At 45.3% G+C, this 22,988-nt stretch overlaps 2 protein-coding genes across 9 annotated transcripts in view; both read right to left on the bottom strand.

Annotated features, from left to right (window-relative positions):
* Nucleotides 1-4,094: 4,094 nt before the first annotated feature.
* Nucleotides 4,095-22,736, bottom strand: CDC6 (cell division cycle 6). 4 transcript variants are annotated; one of them, XM_059670950.1, is made up of 12 exons: nucleotides 22,613-22,736; nucleotides 13,903-14,093; nucleotides 12,676-12,957; nucleotides 12,353-12,552; nucleotides 11,933-12,108; nucleotides 10,868-10,974; nucleotides 10,310-10,449; nucleotides 9,683-9,783; nucleotides 8,452-8,516; nucleotides 5,747-5,949; nucleotides 5,171-5,311; nucleotides 4,095-4,814 (listed from the first exon to the last, which is right to left on the bottom strand). In XM_059670950.1, exons 2-12 carry the CDS (start codon nucleotides 14,078-14,080, stop codon nucleotides 4,725-4,727), a joined length of 1,683 nt encoding a protein of 560 aa, XP_059526933.1. In that variant the 5' UTR covers nucleotides 14,081-14,093; nucleotides 22,613-22,736; the 3' UTR covers nucleotides 4,095-4,724. The 4 variants fall into 4 exon arrangements, with proteins under 4 accessions (XP_059526933.1, XP_059526931.1, XP_059526932.1 ...); XM_059670948.1 differs by lacking the exon at nucleotides 22,613-22,736 and adding an exon at nucleotides 14,684-15,172; XM_059670949.1 differs by lacking the exon at nucleotides 22,613-22,736 and adding an exon at nucleotides 14,799-15,172.
* The window catches only part of WIPF2 (WAS/WASL interacting protein family member 2), a 33,519-nt gene continuing 28,794 nt past the window's right edge, over nucleotides 18,264-22,988 (bottom strand). For 4 of the 5 annotated variants that reach the window (XM_059670953.1, XM_059670951.1, XM_059670954.1 and 1 more), the window contains one exon: nucleotides 18,264-22,954. In XM_059670953.1, coding sequence (XP_059526936.1) covers nucleotides 22,914-22,954 — 41 coding nt within the window. In that variant the 3' untranslated portion in view covers nucleotides 18,264-22,913. The remainder of the gene's footprint in view (nucleotides 22,955-22,988) is intronic. The other variant, XR_009449338.1, reaches the window with a different exon arrangement.

Raw genomic sequence — 22,988 nt, 5'->3', positions numbered from 1 at the left:
GGGGCTGCCCTAGGCCGACCTTGCAGCTGACTCTGGGGTGGGGGGACACCACACCAAAGGCCAAGTTACCAGCTGAAAATAAAGTTGAAGCAAGACTCCCTTTTCCCACTGGGAGCAAGAAGAGAGGAAAGAAAGGAGTGTGGGGGTGAGAGGGTGGAGGTGGGGGAATTTAGGGCAAACAGCAGGCAGTGAAGTCAGCTGGATTGAGGCCCAGAAACCCCCACACCCTGGGGCCAAGTCTTACTCTCGCTTTGCTTTCAGCTCGAGTCTTGGCGAGGCCCCAAACGAGGGAAGGCCCTGGCTGCCCCCTTCTGCCTCCCCACCCCCACCCTTATTAAATACACATTTTATCTCTCAGCATCTTCATTATCTTAACTGGAGGAGACAAGCAGTGGATGGCGGCAGGAGAGAGCGTCAGGAGAGGGGGGCGGGTGTGGGGAGCAGGCGCACCCTTGTTATAAAAGTGCTGATCCAGCGCTTTCGGGCAGTGTGGGAAAAAGAGGTGGGATCAAAGGGAGCGAGGCTGATTCAGAACTCAATTAGAGCTTCGTAAAGGAGCGAGGTCTCTCCTTTTGCCAGTCTGCAGACAGCCTGCACCCAGGCCCCTTGCGCCCAATTAGTTTCTACTGCCAGTGCCTTGGGGCTGGGGTTGAAAATCAAGGGGAGGCCAGAGGGAACGCCTCCTCCCCCTACGCATCCATCGCACCTTTTCTGAGAAGAGGGAGACCCGCCGCTCTGTGTGGCTTAAAAGAGAATGTCTAGAGGACACCTTTTCAGGAGGGACCTGGGGTTACAACGTTCCCCAAAAGTTAAAAAGGGGGACATCAAAGGTGAGCTCCTCCTTAATCCCTTGCCAGCTAGAGGCACAGCTTCTGGCCAAGGTCTAAGGACACTAGGTAACAGCCAGACAGGCACCCCTCTTCCCAGCCTGTAGGGAGGACGCCCTCCACAGCCAAGGCATCCTGGGAGCAAAGTGGAAATTGCTTCAAGCAAAACACCACATCAGAGAGAGCGATTGGAACGCATCTGTGAGGCCAATAAACCTGCACAACTGTGCCAAGACCTATTTTTTTTTAAGATGAAGCACCTTTCTTTTACGGAGGGGGGGGGGAGGTTGGGGAGAAAGGGGGGTGCCTGCTCCACCTCTGTGTAAAAGCACTAGCAATGTTTATCTCCAGATTAGAACTGTCAAGATGGAGGGAAAGGAAGCATTTTATTTGGTTTATTTATCTGTCCATTGAACACCTACCAGGTACCAGGCACTAAGCACTAGGGACAATACAAATATAAATAAAACCTCAAGCTTGGCTCTTTTGGTCTCCCTCAGTAGGCAATGTGACACCTCTTTACAGATATATACTTTATATATATTTCTTATTGATTTCAGAGAGGAAGAGGGAGAGCTAGAAACATCAATGATGAGAATCACCAATTGGCTGCCTCCCGCACGCCCCATACTGAGGATCGAGCCCGCAACCCGGGCTTGTGCCCTGACCAGGAATCAAACCATGACCTCCTGGTTCATGGGTCAATGCTCAAGCACTGAGCCACACTGGCTGGGCTACATATATTTTTAAAAATCTGCAAGTCTGGCCCTGGCCAGGTGCTCATCTAGTTGGTTGGAGTGTCATCTAGCACACCAAAAAATGTGGGTTCGATTCCCCATCAAGGCACATACCTACGTTGTGGATTTGATCACCGGCTGGGGTGCATATGGGAGGCAACTGGTCGATGTTTCTCTCTTTAAAAATCAATAAAAACATACCCTCAGATGAGGATTAAAAAAAAAAAATTCTCCAGGTCTGTCTCATTCCTACTTCCCAGTTCTTACTGGTGTATCTTAAAAGGGCACTTAATAAAGGCAGGGAGCAACAGCGAGGGGTGGGGGAGAGAAGAGAGCTTTGCCAACTTTTTTGATCTCTGGGTAGCTTGGACCTCACACACTCTTGCCAGTTATCTAGCCACAGGCAAGTCTTCATTGAGCCAGAAAGATCAGCGGCAGCTCTGGGGTTGAAACTCACACCAACTTTATTGTGTCTGTGTTCTCTCCATGGCAATACCCAACAACACGCTATGGAAGCTTAATCTGCTTCTTCGAAGGAAAAGAAGTAACTCAGGATATAGACACACCCCCCGACCACCTCCACGAGGAAGAATGTAGGTCAGCATCTTTGCTACTACGCTATGTGAAACAGCCTCTGATCCTGGCAAACACCAGTAACCACAAGCCCATCCCATCCCACTCCAAATCCCACTCCTCCCCATAGCTCTCAGAGAAAACCCCGCAAGAAAAGGATTTTCTTTCTTCTCTCACCCTGCTCCCTGGCTGTCTGGATGACGCTGAAGACCTCACTGACAAACGTGCATCAGCTTTCGCTCCCACCGAGCAGCAGAAGCCACGCGGGGACTCTAAGTCTGCTTCACGCATCATTGACAGACCAACCCTGTTCCAATTGCTGAAGCCTGAAGAGCAGCAGTGACCTAGAAATTGGCAGTGGGGGGAGAGCGGAAGGGAAATAAACCAACAAACCAGTCCACAGAAAACCCTATTTCCAAACATCAGGGGAAAAGGAGAGAAAGAAGGTGGAAGGGAAAGAAATTTGGCCCCTTTGAATCTGCAAATGCAATCCTGGCTCAGGGCCATGGAGGATACATAGCAGCCCCACTGCGAGTCAAGCCATGTTCCTGACTCAGGCCCTGCAGTGAAGAGGAAGGCGCCAAGCCTCACATACAACGAGGTGGGGAGGCCACTCCTTTTTGGGCAGGATCCTACTGTGGACACAGAACAGACAGCAGCTGCCCACAGTGTGGAAACAAACTGTAAAGCAGTCACGTCTCTTAAGGCTGCAGCATCCAATAAAATGTAATTTAAATCAAGCCTCGCATCTGTTCTCAATCCCATTCAGTCTCTGCTTTCCATCAGCCTTCGGACAATCTTTGCAATTATGCTTGTTAACCCTTATAGCCCCAGACACTTTCCACGCTTCGAGGTATAACACTGCGTTCTCCACTCGCAAATTACCCTCAGAGGGAATGACTTCTCCGCCAAGCGTGTGAGAACATTCAGACTGTCTATAGATTGTGCCCTGCTACACACCCGTGGGCAGTGTTCATTTCAGAGGGCTCTCTGCATGCCCTTCTTCTATCCCGTACCACCTGCTGTAGCCCAGATCACATTGCAAGGATACAGTGGGCAGCATGAATGAAACAGTGGCCAACAGATCATTTGTACACATATCAAGTTCCCAAACTCAAGTCCATGCTGGAAAGGCAGGAGGCAGAAGAGCTCAGGGAACAGACTTGGTCACTGGTTCTCAGACCATCCATGTCACATATGGTTTGCATTCCAAGGATTTGCTCGAGTTATAAAACTACAGCCATCTCCCAAATGAATCAAACTTAAGTCTCCCCCTTTCTCAAAACGGCAGCCCCATGCCTGCCCTGTCAAGGCAGTCAGTGCTGTAATGGTGCCCTCTGGTGTTCCCATCTCAAATTGCCATTTTATGCCACCAGAAAACAAACCCTGAACTTATTTATCACACAGCGGTTCTCAATCTGTGGGTCGCGACCCTTTCACAGAGGTCGCCTAAGACCATCGGAAAACACATATATAATTACATATTGTTTTTGTGATGAATCACTATGCTTTAATTATGTTCAATTTGTAACAATGAAAATACATCCTGCGTATCAGATATTTACATTACGATTCATAACAGTAGCAAAATTAGTTATGAAGTAGCAACGAAAATAATTTTATGGTTGGGGGTCACCACAACATGAGGAACTGTATTAAAGGGTTGCGGCATTAGGGAGGTTGAGAACCACTGTAATTATGTGTTTTCCGATGGTCTTAGGCGACCCCTGTGAAAGGTCATTCGATCCCCAAAGGGTCTCGACCCACAGGTTGAGAACCGCTGATAACAAGACTAGAAAAATGAGGTTTAAATAAAAATCCAACCCCAAACGAAGGCATCTTGAGACAAGCAGTTTCATCTGAGGGCGACAAGACTATTGGGACAGTTTAGGGAGGAATTTCCACGACGAAAGCTTGAGTTCTTTGGAAATGTGATTGCTTACAAAGACAAAGAACGCAACTTGAAAATAAATATATTCACAATCTGTAGAGTTACATTCTGCTTACTACCCCCACTCCCTGGGGAGTGCCTAAGAAACTCAAGTGAGTCTTTAAAATGCCACAATGTGGAAGTATCTGCAACGCAAACACAGGAAACTCCAAAAAGAAAAAGAAATCCTTTGATCACGAAGTGTCCTCCACATCTCCACGAGGACTTGCTTATTTTGCTGGATCACCCTTTTTCAGTCTTCTGATTTGAGTGACAAAGTTCTTTCAAATACACCAATGTTTGAGGGAACAAAGAGGTAAATATACGCACATTCCACAACATAAATCTATATCCTTGAAAGCTTATTAAGGTAGTAAATATAATTTAAAAGGATCTACTTGGTAATTTTTAATGCATAAAAGTAATAAGACCCTCATTTTTAATGCATAAAAATAACACTCCCCCCAAAATAATAAAACCCAAAGATGTTATATTCTGTGTAAACATTCTTGAATCTATAAATTAAAATTGATCATTTTCAAGTAAAAAGAGTACTGTTTTCAGACCTGAATATATTAAAGTACTAACACGAAGACTTTATAACGTTCTAGATAACACTGGATACTTTCAGGTGGGTAGTATGAAAAATAAAAGATTTTAAGGCAATCCAGTAGCTAAGATATTTCCAATTAAAGTTCTGTCTTTCAGAGCATGCTCTACTTCCTTCTCTTCAATCTTCAAAGACACCTGGAAAAAAGAGAACAAAGCTTTTCACAGTGGAGAACTCACAAAAGCAAAGTCTGTAGTACATAAAGGTCTACCATGTTAAACCCTCTCACAAGAGGCGAGCACGTTAAACGCTGCTTTTGCAATGGCCCCCACACAACAAAATCTCACTCATGCCCCAGTCCCATCCTCACAGATCTTAAACTCTGCCTAACAAGAAACAATTTGTAAAAAAAAAAAAAAAAAAAGAAAGAAAAGAAAAAGAAACAATTTGTGTATCTAATTACAGTCATTTTAAACTCTTTACTCTAGCAAAACACAAGTTCTCCAAAACAGGACAATTAAAAGGAATGCCACAAAGAAGCAGTTGGCTGTACCTTTGTGAGGCGGGTTTCCTTGTTTTTCTTTAATTCTAAAATGCCCCTGGCCTCCAAGAGCCCTGAGAGTGACAAACACTCTGACTGGTCCGCAGCTGCCACCTGCTGTTTGCGACAGACGTTACCGTAGGCTTCGTATAACTGGGAGGAAACAAGGGAGAGCAAATGTTTAGAAGTCCTATCTCTTGTAACCTATTTATAATCTTTGAAAGAATGTGAGTCTGGGTTTGCAAACAACAGTTATCTCGGTACCCAGTCCTCCCTCTTTTCAATAGGACCCTTGAACGAGGATCCTGTAGATATTGCCAAAACCCTCTACTGTCATGTAGGAAAGGGCTCTATATTTCGTTGAGAGGCAGAAATGAAAGGGGAGAAGATTAATGGTCAATTCTCAACCACAACCCAAGGGAAATAAAGTCAGCTGCCTTTTACATGGTTCCGGTGTTTATTCTTACTGTTAAAAATCCATTTTTAATTCCTATCAGCTGGAGCGTGATAGGCCTTTTGGAAAATATCTGCTCCGCAAAGCAGATTCTCACCTCTCCCCAGCTCCATCTGCTGACATTCCCAACTAACCTTCCCCAGAGTGACCTCTTTGGTTTTCAACTGCCTGGTCAAGAGCAGCAAAGAGCAGACCAAGATCTTCTGCTGAAGGGGGAAGGAATCTTGTGCTCCTTCTTGGATCGAAGTCATTCTGTCTCCATCAACTTCTGAAATGACTTGGGATATGTGACTGAGGCCAACCCGCTTCGGAACCAGCGACTCAGAGGATGACTTACCTATAAATACATACATGGAACTTAATTAGATTTTTACAATTGTGTATATTGCGACAGATGAGACTAAGTTTTAGCTGAAGAAAATTCAAGTGCAGTCATGTCGTGGCAAAGCAGAGGTTCCAGCTCTGTAACTGGAAACGAAAGGATGAGAGACAATGCTGTCCTCACCAAGAGACCAGGGAGGGGACCGTGGGTAACTTCAACAGAGGCTTATCCCTTTTCTGGGCAGAATGGTGAGCTATTGTGCCCTGTCAAACACAATTTAATCTCAGAGAGACAAAAACCCACTTCATAAAAGAATAAAGATCAGACAAAGCACTACTGTCTCCTGCTTGGGGGTTCCTAATATCTCAAAGGTAAAGACAAACAGAACCCTGAAGCAAAGATGCCCAGTTATTAAGAAAAAAGCTGAAAAAATTACCTAATATGTTGACTCAAGCAAGTGGCTAAATGTGGGCAGTACAGTCAATCCTATGTAAGTCCCCGAGAGCCTCCACAAATGACCTCTGAGGTTCGGTTCACTTGCCCACGCTGATCTCTACACTTGAGAAAAGGTCATTGGATATCTTAGCAGATAGCACCATCTCAGAGGCCGGAGGTTGGGAAACAGCCAACAAGCTGCACGGGACTATGGCCTCATTGTTTGCAGATGCATGAACTGCAAGACAGGAGGGGTTTGCTCTGCAACAACCTTTGCCTACAGTTACTTCCTGAGATCATGTGCAGTTGTCCCACAACCATTTGCTTCTATTTCATTACAACAAATGGGATGTTGCAGAGGACGGACAGGAGTGGAGAAACTGGAGATCACTGATCAAGTAGCGGAATCGTGAGGCTGAAAGAATTTTGAGCCTAGTTTTGCTCCCTTACCCCATGGCTGAGCCCTCTAAAACAACCCCCGCAAGTGGTCATCTATCCAGCTTTTGTTTGAGCATCTTCAATGCTGGGGAACCCACGATGGGTCAAAAAAGCTCAGTTAGTGCTACTTATTAGAAAGTGTCTTACTAGTATATAGGGCGGGGCAAAAGTAGGTTTACAGTTGTGAGTACACAAAACAGCACTTATTCTTGTATTATTTTTTTATTAATTATTGTATCTTTTTTATTGATTTTTAGAGAGAGAAGGGAGAGGGAAAAGGAGAGAGAAAAACATCAATTTGTTGTTCCACTTATTTATGCATTCATTTGTTGATTCTTTTCTTTTTTAAATGTTTTTGTTGATTTCAGAGAAGAGGGAGAGAAATAGAAATATCAACGATGAGAGAGAAACATTGATCGGCTGCCTCCTGCATGCCCCCTACTGGGGATCAAGACTGCAACCTAGGCATGTGCCCTGACCAGGAATCGAACTGGGACCTCCTGGTTCATGGGTCAGCACCCAACCACTGAGCCACACCGGCCAGGTACTGGTTACTTCTTGTATGTGCCCTGACCAGGCATCAAGCCTGCAACCTTGGCATATTGGAACAACATTCCAACCAAGCCACTTGGCTAGGGCTGTATTATTTTTCCATATGAACAACTGTAAACCTATTTTTGCCACGCCCTGTATATAGCGGAGTCAGTCTCCGTATAGCTTTCTAGAGCCATTAAGAGCTAATCACATATACCTGAGGTCAAGGAATTAGATTAGTCCAACAATTGACACCAGGAACTTATAACCCATTCTAGCTCTTTGTGTGCCGGCAGTGCTCACAGGGGTCACCGACACATTTGGTAGTGAGAAAAAAAAGGGGAATAATCCTAAGCACTAAGTTTGGCTACTTCTGAAGTATTTTTATTAATTTTCTTTCAACAAGGTGATGAAAAATAGCAAGTGCTCTCTGTGGAACTACAGTGCTAGAAACAATTTTAATAACTTTCAACCAGTGCAGGAATGAAGGAAGAAACAATAAAATCAGGGTGTTCCGCTTCTAAAGATTAACCCTGGATATTAAACACCGCCAAGATATGTCATTCATGGCTATTTTATATCTGCCACCGCTAAGGAAAAGGAAAATTAATTTTTCCATTTTTGTAATAGCTTGCCGTTTACTGCAGCAATATCATCTTTATACTTCCATCCTCCTAGACTTGTTTAAAGGCCTGAGATATCCCAGGTTGAACTCAATTCTCTCACTGCCTGCCTCTTATTTAGCAGGCTCTGCTTTTACCTGTACGGAGACCTAACCCGCACACAACCTCAGCACCCAGAGAGAAGCTGAGCCAGCCTTCCTGTTTACAGTTTCCATTCCTAGAGCTTGGAAAGAAAATTTACTCTGTCCCAACCATTTATGTAACACTGTGGATAACTCATTTCCAGTAATGCACGAAATTTAGTACTGTAGGCAAGACTGAAATAAAGCTGACACAGTCACACACATAAAAACGGGTGTAGATTTAACCATGTTCATTACACCTTTCTAGCTCTTTCCTCAGAAAAGTGAAGCAAGCTTCAAAAAAAAAAAAAAAAAAAAGTTAAGCTTCTATTACAAAGGAAGATGGAAGGAGATAAACTACTTACATTCAGACAGCGGTTTGAGGATAGTCTGGCTTTTGACATCCGACTCTACAATTTCAATAGCTCTCCTATAAAAAAATATTTCTAAAATTAATTTAGGCTGAGCCAAACCAAACACCACACCAAACCACTAAGCTCGAAAACAGACATATTAACAAAAAACATGTTTTATAATTTTAAAGCCCCCAAACAGAACGAGGCTATGTCTCAGCTAAAGGAGACTTCGTTGTCCTGAAATAAATCATAGACCAGGCAATCTGAGAACTTCAACACTATACGCTTTCCTCTCAGAGACGCCAAGTAGGCCATCATACATCGAGCCAATGATAACATCTTCGATGAGGAGAAAACGTCATGGATAGGAGAGAGAATACAGAGTGTGGGCAGTGGACTAAAGACAGCCGGTACCACCCATCCACACCAGACCCGAAAGGGCAGTCCCCCATTTTTGATACTGCCATTTGTGTAGGCTAAACCGCACCAGCCTCAGGACTATTGCTTGGAGCTGGTCTTTCCCAGAGCAGTTTGCTGACTAGGGGAAACTTTCAGATCCAGCCAGGATCCTGCCATCTAGCAGTAGGCAGAGCTTACACTCCCACTGCTCTCTCCGAACTACTTTGCCCACAGGAAGCCAGAAGCCAGACCTGGATCTTCTGTATGGCAGTAGGGGGGAGGTAGGACCAGCAGGCCAGCACAGCAAGTATCATTTTAATGGGCCCAGTGCCCCTACTGGGAAGGAAGAAATTTCATCAGTCAGCACAGAGGCTTTCCCCAGCAGGAGGGACAGGGGGATGGGAAGGGAGAGAGGTCTGGAGTACAACTGTGGGGACCACCGACTGAAGGAAGGGGTGCTCACAAAAAAAAGCAAAGGGAGGAAAAAAATGTCTAAAGGCAAAGATGGTTCAGGTCCATAAATAAACCTGCTTGAGACCAGCTAATGGAAAAGTAAACTGGAGTCTTTTTTAATACAAATGTAATTAACCAATCTATAATCACCACAGGGAGTGCCGGCAACATCTCACTTGTTCCTCCCTCTGTAGGTAATGGACTGATAATGTTTCAGACATTAACACGGTGGAAATGCAGAACTCCCCACTGAGAAACAAGTCCTCTCTTCTGAGCATAAAAAAGTGGCAGAACGGAGCCTCTTAAGCCACATTCACTTGAGTTACACGAGACAATTAAACAGCATTTCTTTTTTTTAATAAAAGCAGCCAACAGAGCCATAACTCACCTGCAAACATCTAGTGCTTTGCGAACGTCTCCAGAAACAGCAGAGACTTTTCGGGCACAGAACTGAATCGCAGCACTGTCCAGGATCTGATCTCTGGATACCTTTGGACAAGACACAGAAGGTGACAGTTTGAACTATGAGTCCCCCACTTTGTAATTTAGATCCCAGGCACAAATATTTTCACATTGAAGTCTAAGTTTGATTGGCTACCCTGTAGGGTCTAAGAGATGCCTTTTCTGCTCGTAAGTAAATGGAGATTTACTTATGAGACTGGCATATATGTCCATAAATGGAAAAAAAAGACAATCAGACCTTAAATTAGCAAAACTAAACTAAAATAAAACCGATTTGGTCATTTCCCAAAGAGAACGTTTTCTTTAGGCCCTGTTTTGAAAGGTCTAATTGAAGAAGCATTTGAGGGATTCTTCTCTTATTTTTATTTCAACACGGAGGCACCCAATAAATGGAGCCATGGGTGAAAATCCTTATAAAAATGTTCTCCCTATGGCCCATAGGAACTCCATGGTTAGTAATGCCACCCAAACAAAATATTTAGAGCTACTGTTAGATTTTTCCAACACAGGTGATCCAAGGAACACACAGTTTGGTACAATGGTTGTCACTCACCTGATTAAGTCGATCCTGCAAGATAGTGGCTATCTGATTTCTGGTATAAGGTGGGAAGTTCAAAAGCTGTGGCTTGCATTTTTCTCTAGCTTGAAGCCTCGGCAGAATTCTGTCTGTGAGATCCAAGGTATTAGCAATGCCTGCGGAGGAGATAAATAACATTAACCATCAAATCATCCTACAAGGAAAAATAAACCACCTGAAAGCTGAATACAATTTCTAGTTGTAATCCAGTATTCCAATTGTTGCTTCCCACTTGCTGCCCCCTTGTCCCCGCCCAAAACTCATTAGGTAAGATGTATATTAGGATTGTTCACCGATAAGCAGAATCAGATATTCCAAAAATCAACACTGGGTGTCTCTGAAATGCAGTATTATGTCATTTCTATTCAGACTTAACTGATCTTCCTTAGATTAAAATTACTATTATTTTAGAGTAATGTTCTTATTTTGATAAGAAAGCTGGTTTAAAATAAAGTAATAGGTGATAAATAAACTAAAGAGATTAAAAAAGAATTCTTTAGAGTCACCATGTAATGGTAATAACTGGGCACTAACCAATCAGCACCAATCGAGAATTGCTTAGCCAGGGCCATTCAAACAGTGTGTACAATACATCCTGCCCTTTGCTGTCCAGCTGATCCATCTCGTCCAATACCAACACACTACATGGAAAGAGAAACAGTTAGTACCCGTGTTCACTTTCTTAACTCTCCAATCTGTTTGATCTGGGCTGACTCTAGGTCACATTCCCACAGCAGAGATCAGTTTGAAGATCATAATTTGTCCTGTCTCCAGTCACTGTTACAAATGATCCCCCCTCCACCATCATGAAAAAGTACCATTATAGGTTTTTTTTTAAAATATATTTTATTGATTTTCCACAGAGAAGAAGGGAGAGGGATAGAGTCAGAAACATCGACGAGAGAGAAACATCGATCAGCCGCCTCCTGCACACCCCCCACTGGGGACGTGCCCGCAACCAAGGTACATGCCCTTGACTGGAATCGAACCTGGGACCCTTCAGTCCGCAGGCCGACGCTCCATCCACTGAGCCAAACCAGCTACGGCAATTATAGGTTTTTCAAGCACTTAGTTTAAAAACATTTTTCCAATTTAAAATTAGGTGTCATTTTCCTTTCTTCTTTCCCTTTAAGCTTATGTAACTACCACTCATAGAGCAAATATAGGGAGGCCCGGTGCACCGGTGGGGTCCCTTGGGCTGGCCTATGCGGATCAGGCTGAAACTGGCTCTCCGACATCCCCCGAGGGGTCCCAGATTGCGAGAGGGCGCAGGCCAGGCCGAGGGACCCACCGGTGCACGATTGGGGCCAGGAAGGGACCATGGGAGGGCTCCAGGGTGTGTTGGCCCACATCTCACCCAGTCCCTATTGGCTGGACTCCTGCAGCAAGCTAACCTACCAGTTGGAGCGTCTGCCCCCTGGTGGGCATTGTACATCATAGTGACTGTTTGAACAAACGGTTGGACACTTAGCATATTAGGCTTTTATTACATAGGATGTCTTTTTATAAACCAATAAATTCAAGAGATTAGAATGTGAGTTTGTGGGTGAGAGACCCCGCAGATTTTTAGAGGGCAGCACGTGGCAGAGCAATACTTACACCATGGGGCCCTTCTCTGCAGTAAAATGGTTTTCCAGTTTCTTCATCATGTCCTTCCCAGCTGGCCTGGATACTCCTTCCTGACAAATTTCCTGAGCAATAGCTGGGAATACAGCCTGAGCCCTCCTCAAGGACATGCAATTCAGCATGATAGTTTTAAAACTTTTCAGCTCCTTCTAGAAAAATGCAAACATAGGAGTAATTTTAGCCTTGGATAAAGATTTGATGGAACCTGAAGTGTCTGAGGAGTCAACAGCATACGAAAGAGTAAGCTCTCCTTTCATTTGGAAAGATTTAGACAATGAAATTGAAAACGTCTTTTTTTGGGGGAAATGTCACCCAAGACTTCTACTTTTTCTTAACCCTTAATAACGAAGTGCCATTTTAGCAAGAGCATCATAATTCAGACTCTCAAAGTACCTTGAGGTCTTGCAGAATTCGGCTTAAGCAGGCAGTTTTTCCAGTTCCAGGAGCACCAGAAAGATAAAGACTTCCAGCTTTTTTCCCACAGATGTGCTCCCTCAGGAAATTCCTGATGACATCCATCTCCTTTTCCCTGGCAGGGAGCCGATCTGGGACAGCTGTATTCAGGACCAGCTTTGCTTGCTGGTAGCAAGTGCCTGTGCCAGACATGAAAGGACAATTAGATACAACAGAGGCGACTGAGAAGACCCAATGGGTTTCATCTGGACTCGCCAGCCTTGTTTAAAGGCTGCAGTAACAGCTGCTGTGAGAGAACGAACCTTCTTGCTTAAACAGCCTCACACAGGCGGATTCTTTCTCCAGTGGACATCTCTGCTCAGAATTTGTTGTGACCTCTGGGCCTTTTTGAACGGAGGCACATATTTTGTTTTGGTGAACTCTGGCTGGTCTTCTTTTGCCTGGAGACTTAACTGTCAGCTGATTGTCAAATACCAATTTGCGTCCCCTCGGTGTGTGTGAGTGAGGGGGACCGTTCTCTTTCTTGCCCAGCTTTGGTGGAGAACAGGGTGATAAACAGGGAGTGTTGCACTGGTTGTCATCACCTGAAACACATTAAAATCAAAGCATGGTTGTTCGCGGCAGTGATTAGTAAAAGGACTTGCAAAGATCCCTGCCTCCCCCAGAAAGAGGTGAATTCCCACCTCAGCCAAAGCCACCAAAATAAAACGCCTCTCATTTTAGAAGCAAATACTGGCCACCAGATGGCAACACTGAGTCTCACTATTGTTGGGTAGAAACCAAATGGGTTTGAGTGGGATGAAATTCTAAGATGGTTCTAAAACAGGGTTTCTCAGCGTCGGCACCACTAATATATTAGACCAAGTAACCCTTGGGCGTGTCCCCTGTTCATGGTAGAATGATTAGCAGCACCCCTGGTCTTTATCCGTTATGCCAGAAGCACATCGCAGTGTCAACAACCAAAAATGTCCCCGGATGCTACTACCCAACCACCCCTCATTAAAAACAAACGCTCTAACACAAGGATTACCAAGGACCTTTCTAAAACAAGAGCATCACCCGTGTCTCTTAATTTCACCACCATTAAGGCAAGTTTCAACAATACTATACAGTACAGTTAACTGCAAGGTCACTGTTTTAAAAAGTTTATTTTTTATTGTTGACAGTATTACAGATGTCCCCCATTTCCCGCCCCCCACTTCCCACCTCCACCCAGCCCCCTCCCGCCCCACCCCCAGCCCTCACCCCACTATTGTCTGTGTCCATGGGCTATGCATGCAAGGTCGTTTAAAATAACCAACAGCACTGAGTTCCATGAAGACACAGAAGATCAGGCCTATTAAATACTGCAGAAAGTGATCTTAACTCTGAAATTCAGCGAGAACTCGGCCATCGTCCTGAAAACCCCCCAGAGTGAATACAGTGGCCTTAACAGAACTCGCCGGCCTCCGAGGACTGGGCATTCTTATCGCTGAGTAAAGGGAGGTGGAGAGCTGCGGGGCGCAGAGGGCTCAGAACGGGGGGCTTACCCAGACGTTTCCTGGGGCTGAGGGGCAGGCTTTTTGCACAGGGAGTCCGGGGTGTGGCCCGGACCTTGGTCAGCTCCAGTTTGGTGTCACTGCAGCTTTTAGCTTTGTCCACGGTCCGAGACGGCTTCTTTTTTGGAAAAGCGATGGTGGCCTGCGACTGGGATCGGGTCTGAGGCATGATGGCCGCACAGCTGGGCACGGAAAAGAGAACGGGAGAGCCAGTCAACACGGAATTCAGGCCGACGGTCGGCACTTATCGCGTAAGTAAATAACGATATTGGAGCGCCCAGTTCTGCCTCCCACCCCCATCGACGCAATAAGAGCAGAAACTTGTCTGCCAACTCTGCGTACGAAGCTGTTCGGGGCAGTTCGGGTATCGCCTCATCTGAGTTTCACAACCAACTGCCTCAGAGGAAGGTACTATTATTAAAATGACCTTGAAGACGAGAAAACTGAGAGCAGAGGGGCCCGAAGGCACAGCGAACCAGGCACTCTGGCTCCACGTTCTTACCCGCTGGAGCGATGCAAGAAGTGTATCCTGATGGGTCTCGATCGCACTCCTAATCCCTCACCCCAGCCCCTTCCAGCCTCGCCCCACGCACCCCCAGGCCTCACTCAGCACTGTCTCCACTCCGCACAGCTCGCAACCCCACCCGGAACATCTCCCCCTGCATCACCTACGCACAACTGCCAGCCAGGCTGCTCCGACAGCGCACACCTCCCCTCCCTTCCCTTCCCCGACCTCTCTCCCGCGGCCTGGGCTCTGCTCCGCTCACTTCACCTCGGGCATCACCGGCACCCTCGGGCCTTGTCACTCAGCGCCCCTACTTCTCTGACCCCAGGCGCCCCGGGGTATCCTCTCCTCTCCACCCCACAGGGCTGCGTCACCTCAGTACCGGGTCCTTCTCTCCTCTCTCGCGCAAGGCTTCAGGGATTCTTCACAAGCTCCTGGACAAACCGGCAGCAGCCAAGTCCAGACACATTCGCGCCAAATGTGCACAGTCGTAGCTTTCCGGCCTCCCGCCAAAGTCCAGACAGGCTTCTAATTGGCTGTCGCCTGAATGCCGCGCGCCTAGGCCAACGCCCACCCTCCCCAATGCACAACCAATAAGACAGTCCCAGGTCTCGGAGCCCTCTGAAGGCCACGCCTACTGAGCAGAGGGTGCCCATCTACATCCGGGACCTCCGCCGGAAAGACGTGGAGGGAGCGACGCTGGGTAAGGCGAACTGGCCACGCCGCAAAGCTCAATGGGAGATGTAGTCTTTGCCGCACGCGACTCTGTTTCTATGCCTTTCTCTCGATGGGAGGTACAAAGATGTGGTTGCTCCTCAGTGCTGCACTTAACCCATTTTCGTTATCCTAATGGGCTACATTTTTAGAGAGCTACTATATAATACCTATCATTTTGAGGACGGTTCTGGGAGTCAGATATGATGCTAGGAGCTTTACTCAACCCTGCAAGGCACAAATCAAATGTGCATAGGGTCAATTAGGGGTCACAGCATCTTGTTGAAGGGTCTAGGATCCAGATTTCCTGACACCCAAACCAATTTTTTTTTTTTTGGTAAAGTTATACGCATGCATAACGAAATATACTACCCCTCATTATAATATTCCCCTGATTTGTATTTCAAAGGTGAGAAATAAAGCCAGGCCTTTGCTTTTATTTTGTTAAAGGTAAGAATATATTGTGTACCTTCGTATCATTAATCCCATTAATCAACACTTTGTAGGGAGTGGAGAGAATTATGACCCCTTCATTAAAAAAAAAATTTTTTTATGTCTAAACCCTAGGGTTTCAGGGCCAGAGAAGATGGCTATAGAAGAAGAGGCAAGCTGAGCTTTTAATGAAAAATATAAATTAGAGCAGTAATTTATAGGCCAGCTTCCAAAGCTAATAACAGCTATGCCTCAGATTCTGTTAAAGGCCAAAACCCAATTCTAGATGATGGTAAGCATTTATCTTTCATCCTTCAATATCAAATAAAATAGAGCAATAAAGCTGAGAAACAGGAAAGCAATATTACAATCGTCAGTTAATTGTAGTTAGTTCATATAGTAAATAAGAGCCAGTACTGAGTGCTTAAGTGTATGCCAGGGACTGAGTTCAAGCATTTTACCTATGTCACCTTATCAATTCTCACAAGCACCCCATGAGTTGGCATTATTTCCATTTTACAAATGAGGAAATGGAATAGAAGGGGTTGAGTAAATTTCACACATTAGTAAGTGGAAGAGCTGGAATTTGAACTGGGAAAGTCTGACAGGAAATCAAACTCTCAACCATTAAACATGGGGGAGGATTAGACAGATGCAGGTTCCACAGTGGCCTTCTAAATAGGGGGAGATGGTTAGGAAGCACGTATCAGGAAGGCTTTCCAGGAGCTGAAAACTGTAAGAGTGAAGAGATTAGGTAGCCATGACTGTAAAAGTGTTATCCTAAAATGGAGGCTTTAAAAAATATATATATATATGTAATTTTTTATTGATTTCAGAGAGGAAGCAACAGGGAGAGATAGAAACATCAATGATGAGAATCACTGATCAGCTGCCTCCTGCACGCCCCCGACTGGGGGCCGAGCCTGCACCCCGGGCATGTGCCCTTGACTGGAATTAAACCACTGAGCCAAACGAGCTAGGGCCTAAAATGGAGGCTTTTTGCCCAGCTGGCATAGCTCAGTGATTGAGCATGGACCTATGAACCAGGAGATCACGGTTCGATTCCAGCTCAGGGCACATGCCTGAGTTGCTGGCTTGATCCCCAGTGTGGGGCATGCAGGAGGCAGCCATTCAAAGAATTCTCTCATCATTGATGTTTTTATTTCTCTCCCTTTCTCTTTCTCTCTGAAATTAATAAAAATATATTTAAAATGAAGTAAAATAAAATGGAGGCTTTTGACCAGATGGTATTTTTGATATCTTACTAGGGCAATAGAACCTAAAAAGCAATCTTCACTGCTCATATTTATTTTTACAGCTGGGCACCTGAAAATTGTCCTTAGTAACCTGAAATGGTAACATGTGCCCAACCGGTCTTAAGAAATTGTGAACCTCCCTCCATTACGTGGGAGGGAGGGAGCAGAGGAAGCTGTAAGTACTTAACATGCATATTGGAGCCTTGAAAACACCAGGAAGGATAGCACTGGTCTATAAAAGAGCTTGCAGGAGTGAATGACCACTGTAGAAGCAGGCCGAGAATTACAGGATGTCAGATTGAAAGTTCTCTAAAAGCTTACCGAATTGAGGCATTCCCTTTTCAATATTCCAGTAGCATGCTGCACACACCACCATGCGGTTTCTTGCTTCTGTGCCTCTGTCCTTGCTATTTCCTGTCTGGAATACTGCTCACCATCTTCCTTCCCTGGTTAATTACCATGAAGCCTTTTTTAAAAAAATATGTATTTTTATTGATTTCAGAGAGAAGGGGTGAGGGAGAAAGAGATAGAAACATCAATGATAAGAGAGAATCATTGATTGGCTGCCTCCTGCACGCCCCACAATGGGGATCGAGCCCACAATCCAAGCATGTGCCCTGACCGGGAATCTAACTGTGACCTCCTGGTTCATAGGTGGAAATTCAACCACTGAGCCACTCTGGCCAGGCCCATGAAGCCTTTTAATAGCCTGCAGAGGTTTCTCTTGGTAGTTGTCCTGAAGTCTTCTACTAGATTCTGAGCTCCCTGGAGGCAAAGGTCCTGTCCTATTCATCTTCATATTACAGATGCCTGGCATAGAGTAAAGTATGAAATAAGTGCTTGCTGAATGGAAAGGACATGCCTGCCAAGTGAGGCATCCACCTTTCTCATGAAGCTTTTTTGTGGATAGATACCATATAGTCCTTTAAATCTCACACACCTAAACCTACAAGTGGAGAATAAATTCAATTATATGTAAAAAACAATGCAGACTGGGCTCCAGGGATGTCAGAGGTGAAGTATTTCCCCTCCAGTTATCCTCGAGGGCAGTTAGGGTCCTGAGGTTGACAGTTTAGTTCTCTCACCTCTGCAGAGTAATAGGAAGTCAGAGACAAGCAGCTTTCTTTACAGTGAGTCACAGTTTGTGGCTGGGCTGGGGCAGGAAATACTTAAGAGGCACATTCACAGTGAGCAGCAGTGTCCCAGTATCATTAGACTGGGCAAACTACTGCCCTTATCAACTGCTAATTCATACACAGTATCATGAGGGAAGGAATCAGATCACACTGGAAGGACCTGTCCGGCATCCTGTTGTACAAGTACATGTACACATACACACACACACTAGCAGGACCATCCCAATAGGATGGAGAAAGCTTATAGCATTAGGAAGTTGAGGGTCATTTAGGCAAGCTCCATTTCAGGGTTATTGAAAGTTACAAGAGTAACAAATCAAAATAGGTAGTTTATTAATCATATTAATAACAATGATGGGTCAAATAATCAGGAATTAGAGCAATTTGGCAAGTATGGGTGAAAATGAAAGGAGCCTCATAGATTTTGATATCTAAAGTATGTGAGAGTGATTCATGTACACACCCATTCTGAAATCAGTATGGGAAACAATTTCAAGACCTTTGCCCATGATGAAAGTGCAATTTAAGCTCAATAAGTCCTAGTGGTGATTGTGTCAGCTGAAAATAGTAAGCAGAGAATGTCTGGTTTAATTTTTACACCTAAAGTCAAAGTTCAAGAAAGCCTGCTTAGATTCCAACTTAAAAAGTAGTGAAGAAAAACAGCCAACACCCACATAAAAACAGACAACACACACAATCTACATGCTCTGCCTCCACCTTTTCTTCCACGCCTCAGTGTGTGAATCTGACGTGCAACACAGGCAGAAAGCATCACAAGGGACACAAAGAAAAGACACAAGGCCAGGAGGTGTCTGGGTTTCCCGAAACCATAAGCAAAAGGGTTTCAGGTGGCAAACATAAATAATGGCCAACTCTACCATAATCACCCAGTCAGTATGGCTACCTAGCACTGTGGTTTTCAAAACGTAACAGGAGGGGAGGACAGAAAACTCTTAAGAAGCTGCAGCTGCTTCTGCCCAGGTCAGTGGACGTACTTCCCGAGAGGACCTGGGGTCAAATGACCACACAACCTGGAACATGAGGTCACAGGTTTTCTCCCCTCTCTATGCCACCACAGGAGGCGAGATTCCAGATAAGAGTACACAGTTTTCAGTTTTTGGTTTTGTTTGTAAGCAACATTTAATTAAACCGCACGGCATCCAGGAGAAACAAATGTACCGAAGAATCCAACCTGAGACCAGATTATACATTTTTGAGGGGGTTGGGGAAAAAAAATCAATGCTAATTGGGAGAGAGAGCATTATAATCAGAATAAAACTCCAAAATAAATCACACAATAAATTATTTTTTAAAAGAAAACTGACACACATATACACACTCACGCTCTTCACACATGCATTCTAGTCTTTTATTCAGTGTTGACTGACTTCCATGCTGGTAGTGTTGAGAAATGACGAAAGATAGATATGAGAAAAGTAGGCTTGGCCCCTCTGCCATCAGTAAAATGAGATTTAAGGTAATTAGGGAACCCACTGATGTCAGAAACAAGAGTAGAAAGAAGGAAACAGCAGTTATCAAGGAAGATTTTAATTGCTTCAAAGAGGGAGAGAGGAAGAAAGCACAGAAATCTAACACAAGTAAAGGCACAATGAACGTGGAGTTGAATGGAACCAAACCCTTCCTTCAGTTAAACAGTTATCCTTTTTTTTTTGTATGTTTTGAAGGTGGTTGTAGTTTTGTTTCATTTTGATGAGTCTTGAAGGCAGAGTTGTAATGCCTTCCACTCCCTAAGTTTAGGGTGGCCCAGAAAGCTACCCTAACTACATAGCCAGGGACTGAGATTTAATAGGGAAAGAAACTACAACTGGAATGTGAAGAATTTGATCTGTGGTTGATTGTAGGTTGGGTTTCCAGAAGGACAGGCAGCTCAGTGTAGTGCCATCCAAGGGCCTCAGATGCCCTACACTCCACCCCCAGAGCTCCGCAGCAGACCCTGGAGCCACCCTTCTCCCCCACTCCCATAAGCACTCAGCCTACAGATTATTCAAGTGATCAGGAGAATTAAAACACACCCCAACCTGAGTTGCTCTGTAGCAAGTCTATTTACAATTTTCCTCACCTCTCCCTGGAGGTAAATCTGGGTTTCAAGTTGGGAAACTATGGGGTGAGGGGGTGCCCCCAGTGCAATGGCCAGTGGCTAGTCTCTTTGCCTTTGCCAGCTGGAAGGACTGGGATGAATTTCTGGAGACAGCAGCTTCACATCCACTGGGTGGGGTAGCCCTCGACCCGCTCTCTGTGCAACCAGGCTGGGAAAATGATAGGGCTCTGTTGCTGGAGGAAATCCCCATGACAGAGAAACCACACCTGGAATATCCAAGTGCTTTGATCCAGGTTTGGTGACCAGAGAAGAGGGGGGAAGGAGGGCATCTAAGCTCATTTAAAAACCGGGAGGCCACTGCCCTACTTCCCAGAAAGGGCGGTAAGAAACAACTATAGTATTAAGTTTTCCCCCCTAGAGAAAAACATCATGAAACCAAACCCACACAAGGGCTTTTAACACAGCTTCCTGCTTAGCTGGGCAACTCCTCCTCCTTCTGGAGGGGAGAAGGGGTTAAGGGGTTAAGGGGACTGGGCAATAGCCTCAACATGAGACCACCCACTTCCCACGGAAGAGACAACATTGCCATAAACAGATAAAAAGCCATTTAAAAGGTGAGAAGTTGTAGTGCTCTTGCAGCCAGCCCACCTTCAATCTATATTACAAGCTTTTTACAACATACAAAATAGATCAATAACTATGAGGATCACATTCCCATTCTTCAATAGTAAATATACATGATAATAAATCTGTTATTAACAGAGGGACAAAATATGTATAAGGCAAAAGACATTTAAATAAGTACCGTGTCACCAACATGCGCTGAAGAAAATGCATCTAACTAGATCTAGACTGAGGCCTTTTCCCATGAGGCCAAGAAAATGAAAATAATCAATACCCATGTGACACAGTCCAAATGCTGGGGAATATGAGCAGCAGGTCACAGGGGAGGAAGGTATCAGCCCCAGTGAAAAGCTGTGGTTTGGCTTTCACTTATGATACTTATTTTGATGTTCTATGTTTGAGGAAAGGGGAAAAAATACATTTCTATAACATTATACAAAAGGCATCAACTCCCATTTCAAAAATAAATGGGAAGACTTCACAGTCCAAGTTGAGTAACTGATCAGCATCTACCCTGGAACGCTGCTGCAGTAGCCACTCTTGTTCTCCCTCCATTAGTGTCCCCTCTCTCAGCTCTATTCACTTCAGGATGCCAGGGACATTGCTGGGAGATAACTACTAACAGGTCTGAAAATAAGAATGATAAAGGTTAGAGAAATGTGATGATAGACCTAATCACTGCTTGTCCCAAGAGGCAATATGGTCCAGGAGATGATAAAAGATAGCAGACCCCATACAAATAACCCAAGATGAGCCCTCTCTCTTCTAGCACTGGGAAGACTTGGGTTTCATCCGGCACCACGCACAGATCCTCAGTCTATGATCCAATAGGCTGGAAAGGTCCCTAAAATAGTTCACATAGTTCAAGCCTGTGATGTAATTTTTTAACAGACTTTCCCCAACCATCCCAAAAAGTCACCTGGGCCTCCTTGCTCTTACTTCAAGCTTTGAGTAGCCTCTGCACTTGTCAGTAGCAAACCAGACACCTGTGTGTGGAGCCCAGGAGCCCTATTCTGCTGTTCTTGAACTAGGACCTGGAAGACGAAGACACAACATATTGGTGGCTGCCAAAGAAGATAACTGGCTGAGAGTCATCTCACCAAAGTCTTTGTGCTTCTTGGCACAGAGGAATCTTTGACTCATGAGCTTCCTCCCCGTTCTCTACTCTGCTGTTCACCCCTCCGTCTTGGAAAGGCAAAGGTGGAGAGAAAAGAATAGGAAGATCCTTTCAGTGAGTGGGCTGTGAACTCTACAAGCTTCACCTTCCCTTCTTTGTCAGCGTGGCGTACCCAGCAAGGGCTGTAGTTCCTGGACAGGACTGAGTGGACCCCTGGCCTTCAGGACCAGCCAGAAAAGACTGAGGTGGACGCAAGGTCTTAGATAAGACCAAGACCCCAGCCCTATCTTCCTCTCTCCCACCGAAGTTTCTGGCGTTTGTGAATATGGAATGAACAAAAGTGACTTTTCTCTTGAGGGCCTGGGTGGTGGTGGGAAGAATCAGTGTCCCTCAGCCCAGCACCCTGAGGAATGGGGTGGGGAGCCCCAGGACTCACATGGCTCCTGGTCCCTTTGCTGCAGGGAAACTGACTAACGCTAAAACCCTCGCCAGTTTATTTACCCTCCCTTTTTATTAGCTGTTTAGTTGAACTGATTAGTATTTAGTGTTTATATCCAACTTATCCCTGGAGTGAGGGTATGGGGTAGGGTAAGAGCAAAACCAAAATGCCCCTGAAAATAAAGCAGACCCACTCCCTTGTCCTTTCTCCAAACTTGACCTTTAAAACAGATCACTTCTCTGCAAACTCCTTTCTTGTTTCACTAAAAATGTCCCCAACCCCCAAGTCCTGGCCAGCCATGTCAGCTTCCTAAATGATGAAATATACCCGCCACGCTTCCCCCACAGTGGGTAGGAGGAGATAGGAGTACCATTCTCCACCCTGCCCCAACAATGAGTTAATTCATCACAACAAGGCACCTTTCCCCACGAGGAAAGCAGGCGACTTGGAAGCTGTTTCCTCATCTGGCTAGCAGGGATTGCTAGAGGAGGGATGGACGCAGGGTTTGAGACCCTACTGTCAATACAGAGTCCAATCACCAAGTCCAGAAGACGAGATGCATAGATGGAGGCGAGCTGGGAGGATGCTTGGAGTCTAGAGGTTGGTTGCAATGGAGAAACACGTCAGGAGTTCTCATGCAGGTTTCAGGGGAATGGGAGGGACCATCTGAGAGGAGGAGAGGGTCCATCCTTTTCCTGAGGAACAGGACCAAGCCAGGCTTCACCTGAGAATGGGTGGCAGAGGTGGGGCTCCACGGGCAGCTGAAAAACATTAACAATAAAAACCACATACCCA

This window comes from Myotis daubentonii, chromosome 16, assembly GCF_963259705.1.
Source record: "Myotis daubentonii chromosome 16, mMyoDau2.1, whole genome shotgun sequence".
NCBI classification, from domain to species: domain Eukaryota; kingdom Metazoa; phylum Chordata; class Mammalia; order Chiroptera; family Vespertilionidae; genus Myotis; species Myotis daubentonii.
The sequence above is the reverse complement of the archived record's forward strand: the minus strand, read 5'-3'. Positions and strand labels throughout refer to the sequence as shown.

What these genes read in the sequence shown, in the direction of transcription:
- CDC6 (XM_059670950.1), bottom strand. Translation starts at nt 14,080, where the DNA reads ATGCCTCAGACCCGATCCCAGTCGCAGGCCACCATCGCTTTTCCAAAA. An exon ending in GAGGCTGTTTAAGCAAGAAG is followed by an intron (nt 12,553 to 12,675) that starts GTTCGTTCTCTC and finishes TGTCTGGCACAG; the next exon opens with GCACTTGCTACCAGCAAGCA. An exon ending in TTCTCGATTGGTGCTGATTG is followed by an intron (nt 10,450 to 10,867) that starts GTTAGTGCCCAG and finishes TCTCCTCCGCAG; the next exon opens with GCATTGCTAATACCTTGGAT.